Source organism: Centruroides sculpturatus, unplaced genomic scaffold (assembly GCF_000671375.1).
Source record: "Centruroides sculpturatus isolate CEXI.00-Female unplaced genomic scaffold, Cexi_2.0 scaffold121, whole genome shotgun sequence".
Taxonomy (NCBI): domain Eukaryota; kingdom Metazoa; phylum Arthropoda; class Arachnida; order Scorpiones; family Buthidae; genus Centruroides; species Centruroides sculpturatus.
Window position 1 is genome coordinate 347,785 of NW_019384708.1, and position 21,597 is coordinate 369,381.

Consider the following 21,597-nt stretch of genomic DNA (forward strand, 5'->3'; position numbering starts at 1 on the left):
TTATAGGATGTTTAATAACACTAAATATTTATTTTTGACTTTAGTTAGCGTCGTATCTCCTACCGTAAGATACAGTAGAACAATTCCAATGCGTTTTTCCTGTTCTCACATATTTTGTTGAGGGAGGTAGTGGCTGTAAATCCGTATGCAGATGAAACTCCGAAAGCTACTTGGAAAAATATATCTAAAAATTTACAAACGTATTACGCTGTGGATGATAGATGCCTTAAAAGCACAAATTTACTCCTACCAGTATTATGATAAGGTATTAACTTTTGGGTAGTAGACGGGCCCAGATATAGAACCTACCCTATGTGCACCGTCATGACTGCACTTCCGGAATCCCAACAAGCATCTTTTGAATTTCAATGTGGGCAGCGCTTTTAATAAATTTGAATAATTTTATTGTCTGCTTTTGCTTTTGGCGCTGTTGGTAATTTTGAATAATTTTCAATAAATTTGAATCAACAATGCAGGATGTCACTACTGATGTTGGAGAATCTAGTTCTATGTACAAAAAGCGTAATAAAATGGAGGATGCGGCGATGGCATCCCTAACTTGAAAATTGAAAATAAAATTGAAAAAACAAAAATCATTATTTATTGATTACATTCTAAGTATTTGTCCAATTTGGGGGGTAAACAATTAAAATAATCTGATGTTGCACTACCATATAAGCAAGTGTGACAGTTTGTAAGTAGTGCACCAACTATATAAAGTTTACCAACAGGCTGAAGAAACAATTTACAATTTTTTTTTAAATCTAGAAAAGGAAATGTTTGAACTATTTTGCCAAATACCCATTCCACACACTCTCTTACTGAACTCATCCTTGAATTAAATTCTTGTTGCTCGGGTGTTAAACTAGCGCCTCGGAATGGTGTAATGAGGTGTTGACGCAAAGGATAACCAGAAACTCCATATAAAACAAATTGGGTCCCGCTCTCGGAACAAGGCAGCTCGGCCAAATGCTCTAACAAATTAGATTCTCTTAACATTCCACTGTCATGACGTCTTCCTTCTAATGGTCCAAATAAATTAGCAATCATACCGTCAGGTGTAACCACTGATTGAAATTTCAAACAATGTGTACGTTTACGGTCACTGAATACCACCCTTTGATGTTTTTTTGGTCGACAAATAGGATGTTCCGTTCCATGTATGAATCCCCAACAATTTGTCAAAGGAGCATCTTTTGCTGTTATTACTTGGCTAAATAATTTTAATTTTTCTCTTGTTAGTTTTATTTCGTCGATATTCGATAACAATTTGGAATGGCTATTATAAATGATATTTAGTATTTCATGTACAAATCGTGAAAGTTCACTTTTTGTTCTCCCCAACAAAACAGAAATATCATCAAGTCTATTAGGATAAACTAATCTTCGTAAAAAAATACACAATGCATCAATTCCAAGTGAGCGTGATCCATTTTTACAAATAATTACAGATGGAAGGCGTAAAGCAGAATGGAGGTGAAACAAATCATCTCTTGAAAATCTGTTAAAATTATAAAATTTTATAAGTATTATTTCATTTTTTTTTTTTTTCATTTCTTACTTTAATTTAATCACTTACCGAAAATACAACAAGCAATCAGAATCTGTCATTTCATTTAAATTCATTCTTGCTTTTGTCACAGGTATAGCTTTTGTCATATGGTATAATAAAATAGCTTCTTCATCACTTTCATACTCATCCAACAAGGCTAATATCTCATCAGTAGTCTACAAATAAAATTTTAATTAAACGCTCATTGCGCGAAAATAAATAAAAAGTGAACACTACCTTAGAAATTCTGTGGTCACTTCACATCACTTCAAAAAATATTGAATAATTAAATAATTTCTGAATTAAAATCATTTATTTTTTACAATATTATTCATGGATGCTTAAATAATTCTTATTTTAATAGAATATGTCATAATTTCAACCCTAAACACAGAAAAATGAAGAAGTTTAAGCCGAACTTCTACTCACCATGCTCGACATTCCAAACGCCATTGTTAAATTTCTAGACTTACAAGATGGCGACACTCGACGTTCGACTTTACGTTCTGGAGATGAAAACGTCGGCCACAACCTCTAGTGTAGAAAAGTGTATAAACTGACGAATGAACGGCTAAGCGCAACTGTGACGTTAAAATGTACGCTTTCTAGATAAAACATCGTTGTTGTGTAAAGCTTACGAGAGGAAGAGGAAGTAAGTACAGTATTTGGAGGAGAAGGAAGAGCCTGTAGAATAAGAAAAAAATATGACTAACAGAGAACCTTTTAATCATTGTACAAGGCGATATTATAGATCGAAATATCAAAGTTATCATAGAGATTCTGTAGGTGAAAACAAAGATGTTGGATATAAATTACTTGGATGGTATATAAAATCTTCTACTGGTATGTTGCATCATAGAAGACGTTATATAAGTGATAAAGAAGCATTGTATAGAAACGTTATAAATTCATTGGTAAGTTTTATATGTGTGTTTATGTATATTTAAAGAGGTGTGCTCGTTTTCTCAAGTTAATGTATTCAATTAATATAATACATTAACTTTGTTAATGTATTACATTACATTACTTTTAATTCTAATTAAAATTTTAACAGCACTTTCTAATGAAAGTGCTTTTAATTATAAGCTTTCTTTTGTCATTACTATTAATATTTCACATAATCCTCATATTAGATGTAATCTATTTTATTTATATATTTATTTCTTACTTTCTAATTCAATATTTCATATATTCAATATTCAATAGTCCAAGAATGAAGAAAATGAATTGTCATCAATAAGAGAAAGAATAGCTACCTTATTCAATAATCAGTTATATAGTGATGTAGTTTTAAACATTAATGAAAAGAAACTTTTTGGTCATAGTTTTGTTTTGTCTCTGGCAAGTCCTGTATTCAAAGCAACTTTTTACGATGAATTAAATTTTGCAAGGAAGGATTCGTTTGATGTTTTAGATGTTACAGAAAATGGGTTTATGAATTTGCTAAGGTATAGAAGTAATTTCTGTTTGTTTGAAATGTAATTTATATTTTTAGTTAAAAATTAAAGAATAAACAAAAAAATACATGAAAGAGATTGCAATTTTTTCATTAATGTTGTTTCCTAATATGAGCTAACTTTCGTTAGAACTATAAAGAAGTGATGGAAATGTATGAAAAGGTGTATTTTTTATATATAGTTTATAAAAATTCCAGTTTATGGTAGAAGATTTAATGAGTTAACATTACAAAAGTCAGAATTGGACAAAAAATCATTCTAAATTTTATTACAAATTCAATAAAATTTGTCTGTTAGACTTCTAATAATAAAATAGTTTATTTCAAGCAAAATTTCAGTAGGTACTCAATATAGTATATTACACTGAAAAAATTTTGCACATTCAGATAGAATTGTCCAATCACTGCAAAAGTCAGTACCTTGAACAGGACCACAGATGCATTATTGACAGTGGAATGCCTTAAGAAGCTTGATATTTGCATAAAAACAAAACTTATAATTACACTAACAATTAAACTAATGTGTAGAATGTTTTTATAAATGATACATAGCCAAAATGCTCCATGTATTTTTGTTTATTCATTAATTTTTAAGCATTGATATTTTATTTTTATTCAATATATAATAATTATTGTTTTATAATGATTTTTATTCAGCATTCACAAAAATTATAAGTTTAGTGGTATTTTTTATTAATTTCTGTAGTAATTTCTGCAAAACAGTTTTTTCCTACTTTGCTATTTTATTATTTTTATATATTGAAATTGATTTTGTTTTATTATTGTTAAAATTGAAGTTTACTGTAAAAGTTAAGTTAAAAAAAGTAGCAATGTCATTTAGTGTAAATAGTTGATAGGAAGTTTGGTTAAATAGCAATGATGTTGCTAGTTATTTGGACCCTTATTACTTGTTGATAATGGCAAAGATCAGTTATATCCTGTCTCTTTTTTTAGTAATTATTTTATTAATTAATAAAGTGTACTTAATTGTTCATAACACTTTTGTCTAAACAATATAGATTTCACATCCAAAAAACCTTTGTAACTCCAGTGATACGTGTTTACACACCAGCGAACGTTTTCGACCCCATCCGGGTCTTCATCAGGCTACGGTTATGTGGAATTCAAATGCATGCAGAATGGAACAATAAAACTACACGAATGCAATTCAAAATTTAGAAAAAAACAAATTTAAGAATAAAATGGAACTGTGAGGACCACCACCGCCCTCCAAATATATATATATTGTAAACTTATTTGTAATAATTTTTGTTTATTTACTTTATATCTTTTTTTTTATTATGTATTCACATGAACCTTAACTGTATCTTGGATAACAACCGAAGTTGTAAGAGGAAATTCGCCTATTGTACCAATCTATGGACCCCCCTTTTTAATATCAAGTAATTAGAATAAAACGGTTTATCATTCAAAATCTCACAACATGCCAAAGGAAAGAGGAAAAAGGAACCAAATAATCAAAAATTATATAGAAATGAAGAACATTGCATCCCCCTTTGTTCTCGGCAATGTTTACATGAAGAACTTAGTCAAAGCAAGCAATGAACAAACAATGACTAAGAACAAAGATAAGTCACGTCAACTCAGAAGATGACTCTAAGAAGGCTGCAAGTCATCACCAAATGAGAAAACACTGTCTCAGCTACAATGATGACACTGCCAATGAGTCATCACCCGATGATGACTTTCTCATGCTGAAAGGGTTTAAAAGGAAAGACCCAACAAGAGAAAAGAGAGTGCTGTTAGGAGTTCAGTTTGAGATGGGGACACAGTGAGTTAGAGGCAGTCAAAAAGGAGAGACAGCTCCAGTCAGAAAAAGGCAGTCAGAGTGAGGACACAGTCCCATTAGAAAGACAGTTAGAAGGAGACAGCGAAATAATCAGCAGTTATGGACACAGCTCCAACCAGTGGTTCAAGAGAAGACAACTCCAAAAACGAGCAAGCACGAGACGAAGTGCAGTGAACACCAGGAACCTCTGCAGTCTTGGCCGTCAAGTCAACGTCACAAGAGAAGACATCTTGTTTATCTGGTATGTTGTGAGTCGCGTAAGTTCGAAATACCCCCCTGTTAGGTACCCCCTTCGTTGAATAGATAAGAATAGGCAAATTTCCAAAATCGGTTTTTATAACTCTGTTCCAAACTTTTCTTTATGTTAATAAATGTCCTTAAATTGGTTATATCTGACTCTGCATTCTTCCTCCTGAGAGGCTCATTCCTGGACTTCAGAGTGACTCTTACCCTCGCGCCTTAATCATCCATTTTATCCCAAACGGTGGTGTGTCCGATAAAACACACCTGGTGGCAGGACTCTACCTAAAAAGCATTTAATAAACCTTTTACGGCCCCCGACCCCCACAGAACACTACCCAAGTGCTGAAACGATGGTTAAGCACGTGCAAAATTACATTTGCAAAACGGTGAAAACAGAAGAAATATATGCACTACCAGCCCAGTTACGGGGGCGAGGTTCCCTCATAACAAAACTTCCATGCGCTAGATATCCTGACTGCATCCCTGGAGTTGATGCACGTGCTACGTAATCCTGCTTTTTATATTTCCAGAGTCTCCATGGCTCTCAGTTGATCAGTACGATGTGAGAGCTGAACAACTGAGAGCCATGGAGACTCTGGAAATATACAAAGCAGGATTACGTAGCACGTGCATCAACTCCAGGGATGCAGTCAGGATATCTAGCGCGTGGAAGTTTTGTTATGAGGGAACCTCACCCCCGTAACTGGGTTGGTAGTGCGTATATTTTGTCTGTTTTCACCGTTTCGCAAACATGATTTTGCGCATGCTTAACCATCGTTTCAGCACGTGGGTAGTGTTCCATTTTATTCTGAAATTTGGTATTTTCTAAATTTTGAATTGCATTCGTATAGTTTTATTGTTCCATTCCGCACGCGTTTGAATTCCACATAACCGTAGCCTGATGAAGATCCGGATGGGGTCGAAAACGTTTGCTGGTGTGTAAACATGTATCACTGGAGTTACAAAGGTTTTTTGGATGTGGTGAATTGTATTTCCTCTGGTGTTTACGAAGAGGTTCATTTCTTATAAACAATATAGATTAATTGCATATGTCTTTTGCTTACAGCCCTTATATGGTAGTTACTTCTAGATCAAACTGTGTAATTAATTATTAGCTTAATTGCCCTGTTTCAGCTCCATCCATTTGGTGGCTGCTGTAAGTAAAACAGTTTGGTGCTTTTGTGGGGCATGCATTGTTCAGAACAGGGGTCTTCAACGTATGGCCCATTGGCCAGATAAGCCCCAAAGCATATATTTCCTGCCTGCATTTTGTTTTCAGACAAATTTTATCTATCAACATTTGAACTTTTTCAAAACATATAAACTTCTAAAAATTCAACTAGAATTAATAGATATTTATTCTTAAGCCTTTGTGTCCTTATTAAACAATTTTATTATTTAAATGTCTACTAGGACAGATTGTATTACTAGGACTTATTATACTGGTGTCCAAGTCCTGCAAAATGAGGAAACATATCCCAGAGAAAAAAGGAAAAATCTTTATTTACCTGTATACAATTTACACACTTTGTGTTTCAGTCCCTCATCAGCAGGATTACCACCACCATGTGATAAAAACAAGATTTAAAAAAGGGTTACAATAATGCTATAATAATTCACCATACAATAATACTGTTAAAATGACTTACATTATTTTGGTCTCTAATAACATTGAAATGTAAAAAAATAACAGCATAAAAATCTGTATTATGTCTCTGATCTTTTTTACATAAATCAACAATTTTAAAGGATTCATATTTAAAAAGGAAGGTTGCGAAAACATTTTCTTAAAACCAACATATTCATCACTTCCTTTTCCCTGGACCATTATCGTATTTCTAACAAATAGTTTATACAACAATAGCCGAAACTTCTGCTAGAAACTGGTGACAAGCTTCTGCCCACCATCTAGTGGTTCGAGAAGATAACTACACTTCACTCTATTTATACTGTGTGTATAAGGAGACGTTTTTGGGTATTAACATATAAAGTTTTGAACTTATTATATCTCACAATAATTAGAATGGCCGGAAGAGGTGTTATTTGTGCTATGTTTGGCTGTTTTAATTACAAGATACAAAGTGATCGCAAGTCGTTTTACATATTCCCTAAAAACAAACAAGTGTAAGTAAGTTAATAAGCAATTTGATTGTTTTCGTTTATATCAACATTCCTCCTTTAAAATATTGTTATCATTCAACATATGTGTTTATATTAATTTTTAGATGCATTCAGTGGATTATTAAGAGTGGAAAGACCAATTTAGACGAGATTTTGAAAACAAAAGGGCCAGAATATTTAAATAGAAATTATGTCGTGTGTTTTGACTATTTTACAGAAAAAGACTTTAGAAAGAAAAATCTCTTAAGCCAAGGGTATGTAAAATTGTTTATTATTTGTTCACTTAATATAATTTAATGGTATTCTTTACCTATTTTTTTGTTCCTCTCACCAAATTAGAAGTTTACGATCTAATTTTGAACTTATCGCTAATTGTCCACACACAGATTTTATTTAGTTTCCTATCAATGCACTTGACTAAAACTTGTTTTATATATGTTACAGGATCGGGCCTGGTGCAGTATCCTCACTATTCATTTATAATGCCAAACAGACCATGATGAGAAGCATCCCAAAAAAAAGAAAACTAGAACCTTCAAATATAGAAATGTCACTTGATGTAGAAACAGTAGCAACAGCTGCCCAGGAAAATAGCAACAAACCATCTTCAACAAAAAACATTAGAAATCTAGCAAAAAAATTTATAAATTCACAAAAGCAATTGTCAAAATACAAATTATTGACAAGAAACCTGAAAACAAAGTTATGGAAGCTGCAAAAAGAATGATCAAAGTGCAGTTGTGAAAAAAATGAATTGCTTACTAAATAAAATTATAATTTATGTTTTAAGATAATAAAATAAAGACAAAAAGATGATAAAATATTTACTTTGTTGCATTTTTGCAACTTTTGTTAAACTTTACATAGTCTGAGGTTTTAGTGTTCTACTCGAGCTGCTAGATGTCACTAGTTTGTGTTGTCGCCACTTCAGTACATGCTAATTCATGAGAGTTTCCACTATTGTCATATAAACTATTTGTTTCTAAGTAGTTTCCTCTATAAATGTATCAACCCGCCACCCCTGTTTATAATACTGTCCAACGATTGGTGGATTTCTCTTCCCAAGTTGTTATTAATTCTATTGCTTTGTCTTTTAATGTACATATTTTCATATAATTGCCTTTTATAATTATTGCTTTCTTTTCTCTTTATTTTGACTGTATTTAAATCTATTTTGCATCCATTTGTATTGCAGTGTTCAGCTACTGCTGAATTTGCATAATTACCTTTAATAGCACAAATGTGTTCTTTTGTACGTATTTTCAATTTTCTTTTTGTTTCTTCTATATATGTTTTTCTTTGTCTACAATCAAATGAGTATACTACATCTTTTTCTTCTGTTATTTCCTGTTCCAAAGCAATAATTATAAAAGGCAACTACATGAACATATGTACCGTACATTAAAAGACAAAGCAATAGAATTAAAAACAACTTGGGAAGAGAAATCCACCAATCCTGGGACAGTATTATTGACAGGAGTGGCAGGTCGACATGTTTATAGAAGAAACATACTTAGAAATACGATAATGGTCCAGGCAAAGGGAAGTGATGGGTATGTTGGTTTTAAGAAAATGTTTTCACAACCCCCTTTCTTAAATATGAAGCATTTAAAATTATTTTGTTATATATACAGGATCAGAGACATAATACAGATTTTTATGCTGTTATTTTTTTATATTTCAATGTTATTAGAGACCAAAATAATGTAAGTCATTTTAACAGTATTATTGTATGGTAAATTATTATAGCATTATTGTAACCCTTTTTTAAATCTTGTTTTTATCACATGGTGGTGGTAAACCTGCTGATGAGGGACTGAAACACAAATTGTGTAAATTGTGTACAGGTAAATCAGGCCAACAATAAAGATTTTTCCTTTTTTCTCTGGGATATGTTTCCTCATTTTGCAGGACTTGGACACCAGTATAATAAGTCCTAGTAATACAATCTGTCCTAGTAGACATTTAAATAATAAAACAGAATTAATAGACTTTGCTGCAAAAGATTTTTATTTAAAGAACATTTCTTAAATCTTTTACAAATCTCTGCTGAAGGAATTTTAGAAGTCTTAAGTTTGTATGGGGGATATGTTCTATTTTTGCCTCTAAATTTCTTATCTTTTTGCTTCCATTTTCAAAAATAATTTATATAAAATCAAAATATCAAGTATTAGTATCCAACAAATATCAGAAAGGAGATTTTACTATTGGGTATCACAAAACTTATCTTCAGTTTTGATGACTATCTTTCAAAAAAGCAGTTCCAAAAGTTGTTCAAGCAATGCTATAAGGCATTCAAGCATTTAAGGAGGAGTAAAAAGTCACAAATAAATGAACAGTTCAGCTACATAAGAACATTGACAAGAAAGGAAATCTCATAGCAAGTTTCTTCAAGAAAAAGTAAAGAAAATGCAAACAAATATGTTCTTTTTTGATGTGAGTTTGTTACTCAATCTCAACTTGTTTGATTTACCTTCAATATGCATTCAGTTGGTTATTAGTTTGAGTATTACTTTGTTTAGTTCACTCTTATTTTCACTTACATGCTTCAAGTTTTGTATACTGTCTTGTAAAATTACGTACAAATAATAACCAGTGGAAAGGTTTAAGGAATGAGGAGAATGCATTCTTATTTTATTTTTGTAAAATAAAATAATAAAATAACTAAGATCAAATCTTAGTTGTTTCATGCACATTACCACCTAATAAAGAAATAGCCAGCTTAGGCCAAATTGATTGAAACAGAACATTAGGCACACTCATTGCACCAACAGCTGTGTAACAGTTGAACAGTTGGTGGAACAATGTTTCTGTCTTGCTAAATCATGTAATCTGAAAAATTTGTCGACCATATGACATTAAAAATGATTATCAAAGTTATCATTATCCATAGTAAGGATAGATATGATAATACAATAATAATAATAATAATGAATATTTAACTGCTGTATAGCTATTGAGTGCATTTGATGTAACCATTCTTTTTTTTTTTTTTAACTGTTTTCAACCTCACCTGTCACTTGCGGATCTGATACTGTTTCTAAAGAAGTATTATGATGTATACTAACTTTTTCTTTAGTAAAATATTGTTCTTAGTAGTTATTTTATTTACTGTACTTTCACTTTACTAAACATAATATAATCCATCCATCTTGACATGTAATTTACTAGTATAATTACAATAATAAACACTAATATGATAATTTTCTTCTTTGAGTAATTGTTTTTTTCAAAAATTGTTTCCACTTTAATTAATTTTTAATAGTTACTAATGATATGACTTTAGCATGTTAGACTGTGGCCATTAAAGCATTTTTTTCAGAGGTGATTAGGTAATGGCATTAAAGTATTCATTCAGAGTTTAACAAAACATTTACAATATTTCTGAAATATTCCTTGACAGAATTTACTTTAAATTCCTAATAATGAGTCTTAAATACAAACAAAATTTATAGAAAATTCTGTAAATGTTCATTAAACTCTGCATAAATTATTATTATATTACAAGGAGTAAGATAAATTTTTTTACATAGTTTGAGAGTTTAGATTACATTTTTTTCAAGCATTAATATTTATTTTCCAGGTTTATCTACATGAACAATACACCAGAATCTGATAATTTATCAGAATGTTTGGAAACCCTTTATGCAGCTAGAGTTTTCCTTGTATCATCTCTTGTTAACATTTGCATTCAAAAGTGTCTGCAAGTCATAAATAGTGAGAATCTTTGTCAAATTTTAGACACAGCCTACTGTTTGGATTTATATATTTTAACAGATAATTGTTTGCAACTTTATGCTATGCAACCAGAAAGAGTGTTAACATCAGAGTCTTTTTTATCTGCCAAAACAGATACTGTATTACTTCTGTTTAGTATGGCAATTGAAAATGGAACAAAAAAAGAATTTAATTTTCATCTCATGAAATGGGCTATAAATGAAGCAAAGAGAAGGGGACTGTCTACATTTCAAGTGGCAACAGTTTTGAAGCCATTCTTTGAAATTAATTCATCTGATTCATAAAAAAATTTTAAAAAGTATTATATAAAAATCCTTTTTATATATTAAGAATTAAAATACAAATTTGTATAAAATACAGTGGATGATCGGTTAATGAACAGTTCAGACTACAAACAAATTGGACAACAAACACTTTCACCAAACATTTTTATGTTTGGACAATGCACATCTCACAGAATAAACACAAGAAGAAGCAATGTAAAATAATGAATACCAATCGGTCTTCCTTTGTCTTCAGGCAACAATTCAGAACTTTTCAGAGCATGGGAGACATCGACATCGGCACTCAACCCAGTATATACTGATCAGATAGTATTCCTCCAAACTTTGAAACTCTCCCTTGTAATTCCAGCCTTTTATTTTTCTGACAGAAATAATTATTTTATAGTATTCACGATACTGTCTTGCACACACTTGTTAAGTTTTGCATCAGTTTTTATTTTCGAAAGGTTAGAGCAGGGGTTGCAAAACTTTTTTGATTATCGACCCCATACAACTTTTCGAAACCTCACATTGACCCCCACCAAAAAGTTTGTGTTACAGCAAAAAAAAGTTCTTACTATTTTAATATATATCTTTTGATTTTACTTTTTTTACATTTATTGTACATATGTTAATAGTAATTTTTGTAACTGATAATCAGTGAGACGGATAAGCTTGATAATCCTTAGCAAGATTAGCAATATTTGGTTCAAAATTTGTAAGTTTTAGTCTTTTCATTGACCCCCTGGGGGTCGATATACACCACTTTTGTGACCCCTGGGTTAGAGTAGAGAGTGGCAGAAGATGTCTGATGTTGCTGGGCAGTATGGCTTGAACAGGTCTACAGTAGACCGTAGTTCAATCTTTTCTAAGAAAGATAAAATATAATCAAGAAGACTCAAGCAGCTAAAGGAGTAACAAACATCACATCTGAGAAATAAAGAACATTGAAGGAACCTCAATGGAACCTGAAATTCCTTCATTGAAGGAGCTCATAATGGAACCTGAAACTGATATGATGACAGAAGAATGCCAAGAACTCTTGAATGAAAAACACTAAGAAACTCATCAAGATATGATTTTTTTTTTAAAAAAAAGATTAATGCCAGCGTCTAAATATCTTTTGAAGAAGTGGGAAGACTGTTGTTCTAAGACTGTTGTTCTAAGACTGTTGTTCTGACATCAACAGTCTTAGAATAGCATCCAAACCTGGTTGAGGTTAATAGGCTTAGGGATCTCCACAGTGACAATGCTATTAATTACTTCCGAAAAATCCTGAAAAGAGAAAAGCAATCGACATTGGACAGATTCTTTAACACCCCACAAACAGAAAAAACATTACTGATAAAATTGCAAGACTTTGTATATATGTATTTTTACAAAACTCACTATTCACCTGATGAAGAGCCCAGAAGGGGTTCGAAAACGTTTGTTTTTTTATGATTAGTCGATCGTTCCACACCGTAAATTGGTTCAGTGTTTGTGTTTGATATGTATTTTTATTAATATACAGTAGAGCATCGATTATCCGAATCAATTGGAGACTGGGGTTGTTTGGAAAATCTATTTCTCGGATAACCGATTATGTATAAAAAATATATTAACCTATCCCATGATGAAATTCATTCAAATCCTGTTACATCCTTAAGTACCTTATCATGGTCGCGCCAGTGCTGCCAGCTAAAACATGCACACCAACAAAAATAATATTGGAGTAGCCCAAGACGTAACCAAAGATTGCAGTGCCACAGCACTAGTGGAAATTTAAATTTGCCAACTGGAAAACTTTTGGTTAATTGATATTTTGGTTGATCGACATTTGGATAATCAATGCTCTACTGTATTTTCTTTCAACTGAATAAAAATAGTCAATAAGAAAAACACACCTTTACAAATCCAGCAAATAACTTTACTAATAAAAACATTTTTGAATGGTTTTACTGATCTTTCTCGGTTACGATGAAATAATCTTAACTGAGGAAGATCAGTAAAATCATTTGAAAACATTTTTATTAGTAAAGTTATTTGCTGGATTTGTAAAGGTGTGTATTTTTATTATTACATGTAAATAAACATAATAAGAAAGTATATAATTTTTTATTTTGGGGGGTCTCCAGATCAGATTAATCAAATTCCCATAAAAATCTATGGTAAATTGATAATCCGTTAACAAACAATTCAGATAGTGAACACAGTCTTGGAACTGATTATGTTCATTAACCGAGATCATCCACTGTATTCTATTTTATATAACAGGTCTGTACGAGACATAATATATAACATGTATAAATAGTAAATTTTATAGATACTTCTCTGTTAACAGAATGCCAGCCAATATAGTAAGATTCGTGCTCTGAATGAGGGTTTTCGAACCACCTCCAGAATTGTTGACCCTTTGCAAAATATTTGCCTCCAAAGATCAATTTTTAACATGTATCAGTATACTGTTTATTCTACATGCTTTGCATGTAGTCGTGTACTTCAGTGCTCACTGTTGCTTGTACCTCAGTGCTATGTGGGGAGCTTGCCCCCTCTCCCCTAAAACTATATAATATCAAGCACCCCACGAACAGTCAAGTGGGCTACTTGAAGCTGGCACAGTCATGTTGGCTAAATAGTTAAACATGATAGTCTTATTGGAGTGATGTGGATGATGGTATTGCACATTGAATTAGTTACAACTGGCATCCTGTTAACAGAAAAGAACCATTTTATATGCACTTATTTTATTATTACAATGCTACCAATATAAATGCAGGGTTTTCCAACAATAATGCTACTGTTTGAAATTATTGTAATTATGTTAGTTATTATCTGAGAATGTTGGACAGTTTTCCAATGTTTTAATGTAAATTACAATTGTTCACATATATCAATTACTGTTCCTCAATTTGTGCACCTTGTATTACACAGCACACACTCAACTGATACTCAATTTCTTCCTATACCATGTACTTGCTACAGCATATCCATTGTCACTCCTCCCATAGCAGTCACAATTCTACAGCTACTGCAGATTACTCATGTTGAACAATGATGAGTTATTCTGAACTTACAAACCTCATAACACAAAACATTTTCTCTATTGAAGAGTCATCATTTTCATTTAGTACTTCATATAGGTAGTAGACAACAAGACATTTGAATGCAGATGAAAGATGAAGATCAGTCAATTGGTGTATATTGCTTTCTTCTCAGATAATAAATAGCATAATTATAGTCGTTTAAAATGGTAATTAGTGTTTTTCAAAATGAATGTTATGTAAACATTATAAAAAAGAATATATGATTATATTATCTGTTAAGTATATATGAAGTCTGTTCAAAAAATAACTGAACTTTATTTTTTTAATTTTTATTCTTCAAAGTTACAGATTATTGGCCCTTGTACTCCCCTCTCCTATTCACACTCTTATCCCAGCAGTGTTTCCATTTTGCAAAGCAATTATGGTAAGCTTCTTTTGGAATGTCTTTCAATGCTTGTGATGAATTTGTTTTAATGTCATCAATTGTGTCAAAGCGGCATCCTTTCGCCACTAATTTTAATTTTGGAAACAAAAAACTTGCAAGGAGTCAGATCTGGTGAGTAGGGAGGCTGAAGACAACAGTCATTTGATTTTTGGCACAAAACTGGTGAATTGACAAGGCTGAGTAGCATGCATGTTATCTTGATGAAGGAACCATCAGTTGTCTCTTTACAACTCTGGTCTCTGTGAATTTTTTCACACAACTGTTTCAAAACACCTCGCACAATACTGACGGTTAACTGTTTGACGTTGAGGCAAAAATTCAAAATGCACAACTCCATTGAAATAAAAAAAAAACAGTGTTCATCATGATGTTGGATCAAGACTGTCATGCTTTTTTTCAGGTGTGATGATCCCATGACAACTCACTGTTGATGATTGAACTTTTGTCTCAGTGTCATTAGCTGTAAACCCAACTCTCATCACCCATTATGATCCTTTGCATAAATGTTTTGTCATTGTTGGCTTGTTGAAGGAGTTCTAGGCAAATGTCTATTTGATTTTCCTTCTGCAGTTCAGTCATCAAACAAGGAACAAATTTTGCTGCAACTCCATGCATGTTCAATTTTTCCATTAAAATGTCATGGCATGACACTGCTGAGTTCCCAACCTCTTCTGCAAGTTCTCTGACAGTCAGACAATTATTTGCATGCATCAGATCTTTGATTTTCGGAATGTGAGTGTCATCAGTTGAAGTCAAAGGCCTTCTTGGTCGAGGGTCATCTTCAACTGATCGATGACCGCTTTTGACTCTGTAAACCATTCACAACACTGCGTACAACTTAGAGCATCACCTCCGTAAACTTGTTTCAAAAGTTGAAATATTTCCAGTTTCATGCAAAACTTCATGTTGCATCATTGCTCCTGTAAATTGCACATTGCAAAAATCACCATGAACACTGAAACACCTTTCACTCAAAAAACAATAATGAGGAACAAAATGAGATATCAACAATCTGAAAAAAAGCAGCTTACTAGGTAGGTTGACCACATAATCTATTAATATGAAGTACTGTTTTTTCCCTACTCATTTTTTGGGCTACTGATGTGCAATCATGCAAACTTGTGATAAAATATGGAAAATTTCCATTTGGTTTGTGAGATTTTAATTTTCTTTGTTTGTAAAACAAATACAAGACCGAAAGAAAATCTGAAAGAAATGATCTTAAATACTGTGTATGTTAGTTATTATCAGATTAATATACTGTATATTTAGAGATTAAAATTATTTTTGGCAATTAAACTTTAGTTTCAGATTTATTGAAAACATTTCTACATACATATGTATTTCTAAATCAATCTATTATGCAATTTGAAAAAATTGTAGACCTATGAATTTTCACTGTCGTCCATCTGTGTTTGTCTTTCCTTAACCTCAAGAATGGAGTTAGGTAGATGAAAGATATGACCAGATATGGAAACCTTAGAGGCAAGAGGCCCCAATTAACTACAGTAGTACCTCAGGATACGAATGCTTCAGCATACGAAATTTTCAGGATATGACATGAAATTCAGACATATTTTTGCTCCACTGTATAAACAAAAACATATGATGTTACATTAGTTCCCAGCGTCATGATCATGTGTTCTTTCTGTTTATTGGTCTCAGTCTGCATGTTTGCTTCATTGTGGAAGGATCTCACTCAATAAAGGAAATCTTGAGGTATTATCAGAAAGTGACTGATTTTATTGAAAAGAAACATCCCAAAAAGGTTCACACTGGCCATATTGTTGCTCAGTTTAATGACATTTACCTAAGTCATTTTAGAAACATTTTAAAAAGTAGGCAAAGCCTCTTTGAATAGATATTTTACCAAGTGACCTCTATCCAGTAAAAGTGCTGGTGGAAGTGAAGGAAAGAAAGCAAAAACCAGTGAATAAAAAATTTAAAAAATGTACAGTACATCTATATATATAAAAATGAATGTATGTCTGTGTGTCTGTCTTATGTCCTTCATGCATTACCACACCGTTTATCCGATTGCCATGAAACTTTGGAAAGTTGTTTAATATACTCTCGCGCAGGTTTGTGGCATAGTACGATTGGCATAAAACTTAGGAAAGTTTTTTAATACACTCCCGCGAAGGTTTCTGGCATAGTACATTTAACCCACGATAGATGGCGCGCGTTTATACGAGTGTATCGAGTCAGTGTGTTCGATCGATTTCAAATTGTGAAGACCATTTCCCCCTATTTCAAATAATATCTCTATATATGCATTTGTGAACTGTTATTTACGATATTTGTAATAATTTTTGTTTAATCACTTTATTTTAACTTTTTTTGCTAATTATGTATTCGCTCGAACTTTGTTAAAACCTTAACTGTATCCCGAACAACAACCGAAGTCGTAGGAGGAAATTCGCCTATTTTACCGATCTAGGAATCCCCCTTTTCCAAATTTTAATATCGACTCAAAATAATTTAAAAAGACAAATTACAATAAAACGGTTTATTATCCAACTATCAGAAATTTCACAACATGCCAAGGAAGAGAGGAAGGAGCAATTAAATAATTAAAATTATAAAGGATTTAAAAATATATATATATAAATGGGGAATATCGCACTTGGGCTAAATTTGGAGAATCCGTGCTTCTCGCATGGACAACTGTATGTGGCCGGCTCACGCGTCGAAAAACCTTCCGATTTATTCGTGTACGCACCAGACGGAGAAACAAAAAATAACGTGTATCCACGAGCACTCCAATAAATAAATAGAATTGAAACGACACTTTTAAATGTTTTCCCGATGAAAATGAATAATAATAATGTTTCAATAAAAATAATAAAATGTAAATTGAATTTTATCATAACGAGTTTGCTTGAATTTCCTTTCTTCTGAGATCGCAGCAATGCGCGACGGATAAGCTAGTATATATATAAAACAGAAAAGGTTAAAAAAAATTAGTTTTAAATTATTTTTAAGTTATTGTTACATTATGTTATGTAAGTTAAGCTTTAGTATCATTTCCCTTCTCCCTCTCCTCCATTGTCTATCGTCAAAAATAAAGTGCAAATAAAACTACAATTTTTTATCAATTATTATTCTATTATGGTTATTTATACATTTACAACTACAAAATGCATTTTTCAGTGTTTTCTTTACTAAAGTTAATTTTTTTTTCAATGTACTACTTAGCTTTAATTTGAGTGTATTTTTCGTCTTGGAACGCATTATTTGGTTTTTCATGTAATCATATGGGGGAAAATGATTCACCTTACGACTTTTTCATGATACGATCTCAGTTTAGGAACAGATTAATTTTGTATCCTGAGGTACTACTGTATACATGAACTTCCAATGCAAACCAGAAGTCATGTTATTTCAATTCAAAACTTTTCCCTGAAAGGTGTTAGATAGATGACCGGCATGACTTTATTGTTAAAGGAAAAATATGATTGTACAGGGGCAAGCCACTACTAATTTGAGGTGGAGAGAATATATATTAAATTTTAAAAAATTAAAAATATGATTAAAAATTGCAGCCTGGCATTGTGATGATGTCACAATAAATAATTGCTTGTTTCTGTATTATTTTTTTTCTTGCTTTTATCAGATTACCATATAAAGTAATGAAATGAGCAAGTTTTTATTTTAAATATGTGCTTTCACTAGTAAAAATCAGAACTAATTGTCCCATTACATCATTTCCTTTTATTTACAATAGTAAAACTTTGGTTTTTATTATTGTTTTATAAAGGATTGCCTTATAACTTCTACTTCTGTTCAGCTTTATATATTCTAATAGTTGAACATTTAGATTTATATATTCATCTATTCTTAGACATTTTAATAATTATTATGATAATTTGAATATAATTAAATTATTTTCCCAAAATATTTAACTATAGTAATACCTTGGTTTTTTCGTTAAACTTTATCTTAGTTTTTGTTGGCATGTCCACATGACCTCCTGCTAATTTTGTGAAAACAGGGCATTCCACATGTTTTCCTGCTCAGTGTGGTGGTGTTTCTCATTGTGTGAAAATTACCCTGTGCGTCTAGCCAAACAATTCCATTGCTTTCCTTTCCTTTTAGCTCCATCGTGGGTCAAAAGAAAGTTTCCAGAGCCAGCAGCCCTGTGAATGCCATGTTAAATACTTTGTTAAATGTTTATTTATTCCTTAAATTAGTTTTTATATTTGTTTTATATTATTTTCTTATTGTTTTTAGTATTAAATACAATATTCTCTATAAAATGTGTTTTGGTATGTATTTTGGAGTGTCTAGAATGAATTTCTTGGATTTACATTAATTTATATGGAAATAATTGCCTCGGTTTTTGTCGGTTTCAGATTTCTCTGATTGTTTTCACACAGATTATCGACAAAAACTGAGATAGCACTGTACTTAATAATTTACAAGTAAAGAGTATTTATAATTTTCATTTTGTCTATTGAATAGTTAGGATGATGCTAATCAGTTTTGACTTATTGACAATCAACACTTCAAAGATATCTGTGGGATCTTTATACATGAGTAAGTTCATAATGTCCAAAAGGAAGACACATCAAGACTAGATCCCCTTTAAATCTTAACCAATGTTTATATTTCTTTGTAATTTGCAATTTAGAGATTTCAAGTAACTAGACAAAAAATTATAATGTTAAATATTACTAATATATCACATCATTAAATTCTATAGCCACTTTCTAACCAAGACTACTATAATAATGAAATGGAGACACTATCATCAAAGAACCATGTAAATGGTTCAATATATATATATATAAACAGTATATATAAGTATTAACACCTTAAAACTAGAGAATCTCTTACCAGGGACATATCCAGGAAAGTGCATCTGGTGCTGCAGCATCTTTTGATACCAAAGCAGTCAGTTTTGTTAAAATAAATATAATAATACCTATCAAATAACTTCAGTGGCCAGTATGTGAATGGCCTTATCTGTTGAGACGCGCGTGGGTCGAGTGCGTGGGCGGGGTTCCACCCCCGGGCGCCATAATAGAATCTCGCTCCATCCTAAAACTTGCCTCGGGCCGGCACTGCTCTGCACCCTTGAAAACCACTTAAACCAAATTTTGTGCTCGCCAGTAACCTCATATTATGTAACTTTCCTATTTGAATGCCGTCATACTGGTGGCATTCAAAAATAGGCATTCTTCCTACAGGCAACCAATAGGCATTCTTCCTATCGGACCACCATACTGGTGATCCGATAGGAAGAATGCCTTTTGGTTGAAGAAGGGAATGTTACGGAAGGGGATTGAAGTAATTTCACCAAAAGTAGTCATTGAGCACCTCCCAGAAGAAATGATGGTCAACGACTACTAATTAATACTGGTCTATTATTNGTGCATCTGGTGCTGCAGCATCTTTTGATACCAAAGCAGTCAGTTTTGTTAAAATAAATATAATAATACCTATCAAATAACTTCAGTGGCCAGTATGTGAATGGCCTTATCTGTTGAGACGCGCGTGGGTCGAGTGCGTGGGCGGGGTTCCACCCCCGGGCGCCATAATAGAATCTCGCTCCATCCTAAAACTTGCCTCGGGCCGGCACTGCTCTGCACCCTTGAAAACCACTTAAACCAAATTTTGTGCTCGCCAGTAACCTCATATTATGTAACTTTCCTATTTGAATGCCGTCATACTGGTGGCATTCAAAAATAGGCATTCTTCCTACAGGCAACCAATAGGCATTCTTCCTATCGGACCACCATACTGGTGATCCGATAGGAAGAATGCCTTTTGGTTGAAGAAGGGAATGTTACGGAAGGGGATTGAAGTAATTTCACCAAAAGTGAAATTACTTGAGTGAAATTAATTGAGCACCTCCCAGAAGAAAGGATGGTCAACGACTACTAATTAATACTGATCTATTATTAATATTTGAAAAGTGATCCATGTTGGACAGATTGTGATTGCTCCGCATATGATTAAAGTTGCTAACCTTAATGTCCGAAAGGCTTCATATAAAATCCATTTAAATAAAAAAATCTTGTAAAAATGTGAGAATAATTGCTTTTATGTAATTCCATAAAAAAAGAAATAAATGTCAAACCAGGTTGAAACAGTAAAGGTCAGCAAAAATATCTAAGTAAAGGAAACTTGTGGCATAAGAATACTGGAGGCAGATTTGACAGTAAGATTCATCATGTGTATAAAGTACACACATTACACAAGCTACAAATACAGGAAATTTTGAACGAAGTAATGTCACCATGATATTAAATAGAAGAAAAACATTGGCACAGAAAAAAGACTTCCAGCTCTACTTTGTGCCTTAAATCGTTGCACATACTGTACATTAACTTTGGCTGAACATTAGAATATCTTTCGGCAGTATCAATAGTGTGGGGGCCGAGGGAGGGAGAAATTAAAAAACCTCGACTGACGATAATATGTAATATATATCGTCGTCGTCTCCCTTGCCGTTTGGATTGCCGAGCGGATAACAATCAACGACATGTGGAAGCAGTTGAGTCAGAGATAGATGCTTCGTTTACAAACAACACAACCGTTTATTAAACATGAAAGAAGCTTACAAGGTTTCCGCGATCTTGGAAGTTCTGCGGCTGCTGCGGCCTCTGGGTCTTCCTCTCCTTTCCAAGATAGTCCCATTTTGAAGGAGTGTCGCTTGTTCGCGAATGAACCATTCCATCACGTCTCGACGACTCCGGGACGATGCGGTCGACTTCCGTTGATGGAAAGATGTCGATCCGAGGTCGGAAGATGGAGACGAAGATGGGTGCGAGACATACACACAACAACAGGTCCCTCACTTGGAACTTTCGGGAGAAGAAGCCGTCGCGTCCTCGAATTTCCGGGGTTTTATCTGTTTTCTCTCAGATTCCCCTTTCCGATTGGTCTCTCCTCGTCACCTGATGATAATTCGAAACCTTTCGGGGGCGCGGGAGAG

The 21,597-nt window shown here is 32.8% G+C and overlaps 2 protein-coding genes across 7 annotated transcripts; one reads left to right on the forward strand and one right to left on the reverse strand.

The window, feature by feature from the left end:
• On the reverse strand, window positions 1–19,484 carry LOC111627741 (protein ALP1-like). 3 transcript variants are annotated; one of them, XM_023371364.1, is made up of 3 exons: window positions 18,572–19,484; window positions 1,580–1,728; window positions 1–1,501 (listed from the first exon to the last, which is right to left on the reverse strand). In XM_023371364.1, exons 1-3 carry the CDS (start codon window positions 18,611–18,613, stop codon window positions 601–603), a joined length of 1,092 nt encoding a protein of 363 aa, XP_023227132.1. In that variant the 5' UTR covers window positions 18,614–19,484; the 3' UTR covers window positions 1–600. The 3 variants fall into 3 exon arrangements, with proteins under 3 accessions (XP_023227132.1, XP_023227133.1, XP_023227134.1); XM_023371365.1 differs by lacking the exon at window positions 18,572–19,484 and adding an exon at window positions 1,982–2,113; XM_023371366.1 differs by lacking the exon at window positions 18,572–19,484 and adding an exon at window positions 1,790–1,961.
• LOC111627742 (BTB/POZ domain-containing protein 3-like) lies at window positions 2,020–15,937 on the forward strand. 4 transcript variants are annotated; one of them, XM_023371368.1, is made up of 4 exons: window positions 2,020–2,466; window positions 2,759–3,000; window positions 10,766–11,218; window positions 14,552–15,937. In XM_023371368.1, the coding sequence occupies exons 1-3, from the start codon at window positions 2,257–2,259 to the stop codon at window positions 11,202–11,204; spliced, it is 891 nt and encodes a 296-aa protein (XP_023227136.1). In that variant the 5' UTR covers window positions 2,020–2,256; the 3' UTR covers window positions 11,205–11,218; window positions 14,552–15,937. The 4 variants fall into 4 exon arrangements, with proteins under 4 accessions (XP_023227136.1, XP_023227138.1, XP_023227135.1 ...); XM_023371370.1 differs by lacking the exon at window positions 14,552–15,937 and having other exon boundaries at window positions 2,020–2,204; window positions 2,292–2,466; window positions 10,766–12,317; XM_023371369.1 differs by lacking the exons at window positions 10,766–11,218; window positions 14,552–15,937 and adding exons at window positions 7,287–7,436; window positions 7,627–7,909 and having other exon boundaries at window positions 2,105–2,466.
• Window positions 19,485–21,597: the final 2,113 nt, after the last annotated feature.

What these genes read in the sequence shown, in the direction of transcription:
- LOC111627742 (XM_023371368.1), top strand. Translation starts at nt 2,257, where the DNA reads ATGACTAACAGAGAACCTTTTAATCATTGTACAAGGCGATATTATAGA. An exon ending in GAAACGTTATAAATTCATTG is followed by an intron (nt 2,467 to 2,758) that starts GTAAGTTTTATA and finishes AATATTCAATAG; the next exon opens with TCCAAGAATGAAGAAAATGA. An exon ending in GGGTTTATGAATTTGCTAAG is followed by an intron (nt 3,001 to 10,765) that starts GTATAGAAGTAA and finishes TTTATTTTCCAG; the next exon opens with GTTTATCTACATGAACAATA.
- LOC111627741 (XM_023371364.1), bottom strand. Translation starts at nt 18,613, where the DNA reads ATGCCAACAAAAACTAAGATAAAGTTTAACGAAAAAACCAAG. An exon ending in AGTTTAACGAAAAAACCAAG is followed by an intron (nt 1,729 to 18,571) that starts GTATTACTATAG and finishes TTTTATTTGTAG; the next exon opens with ACTACTGATGAGATATTAGC. An exon ending in GATTGCTTGTTGTATTTTCG is followed by an intron (nt 1,502 to 1,579) that starts GTAAGTGATTAA and finishes TAATTTTAACAG; the next exon opens with ATTTTCAAGAGATGATTTGT.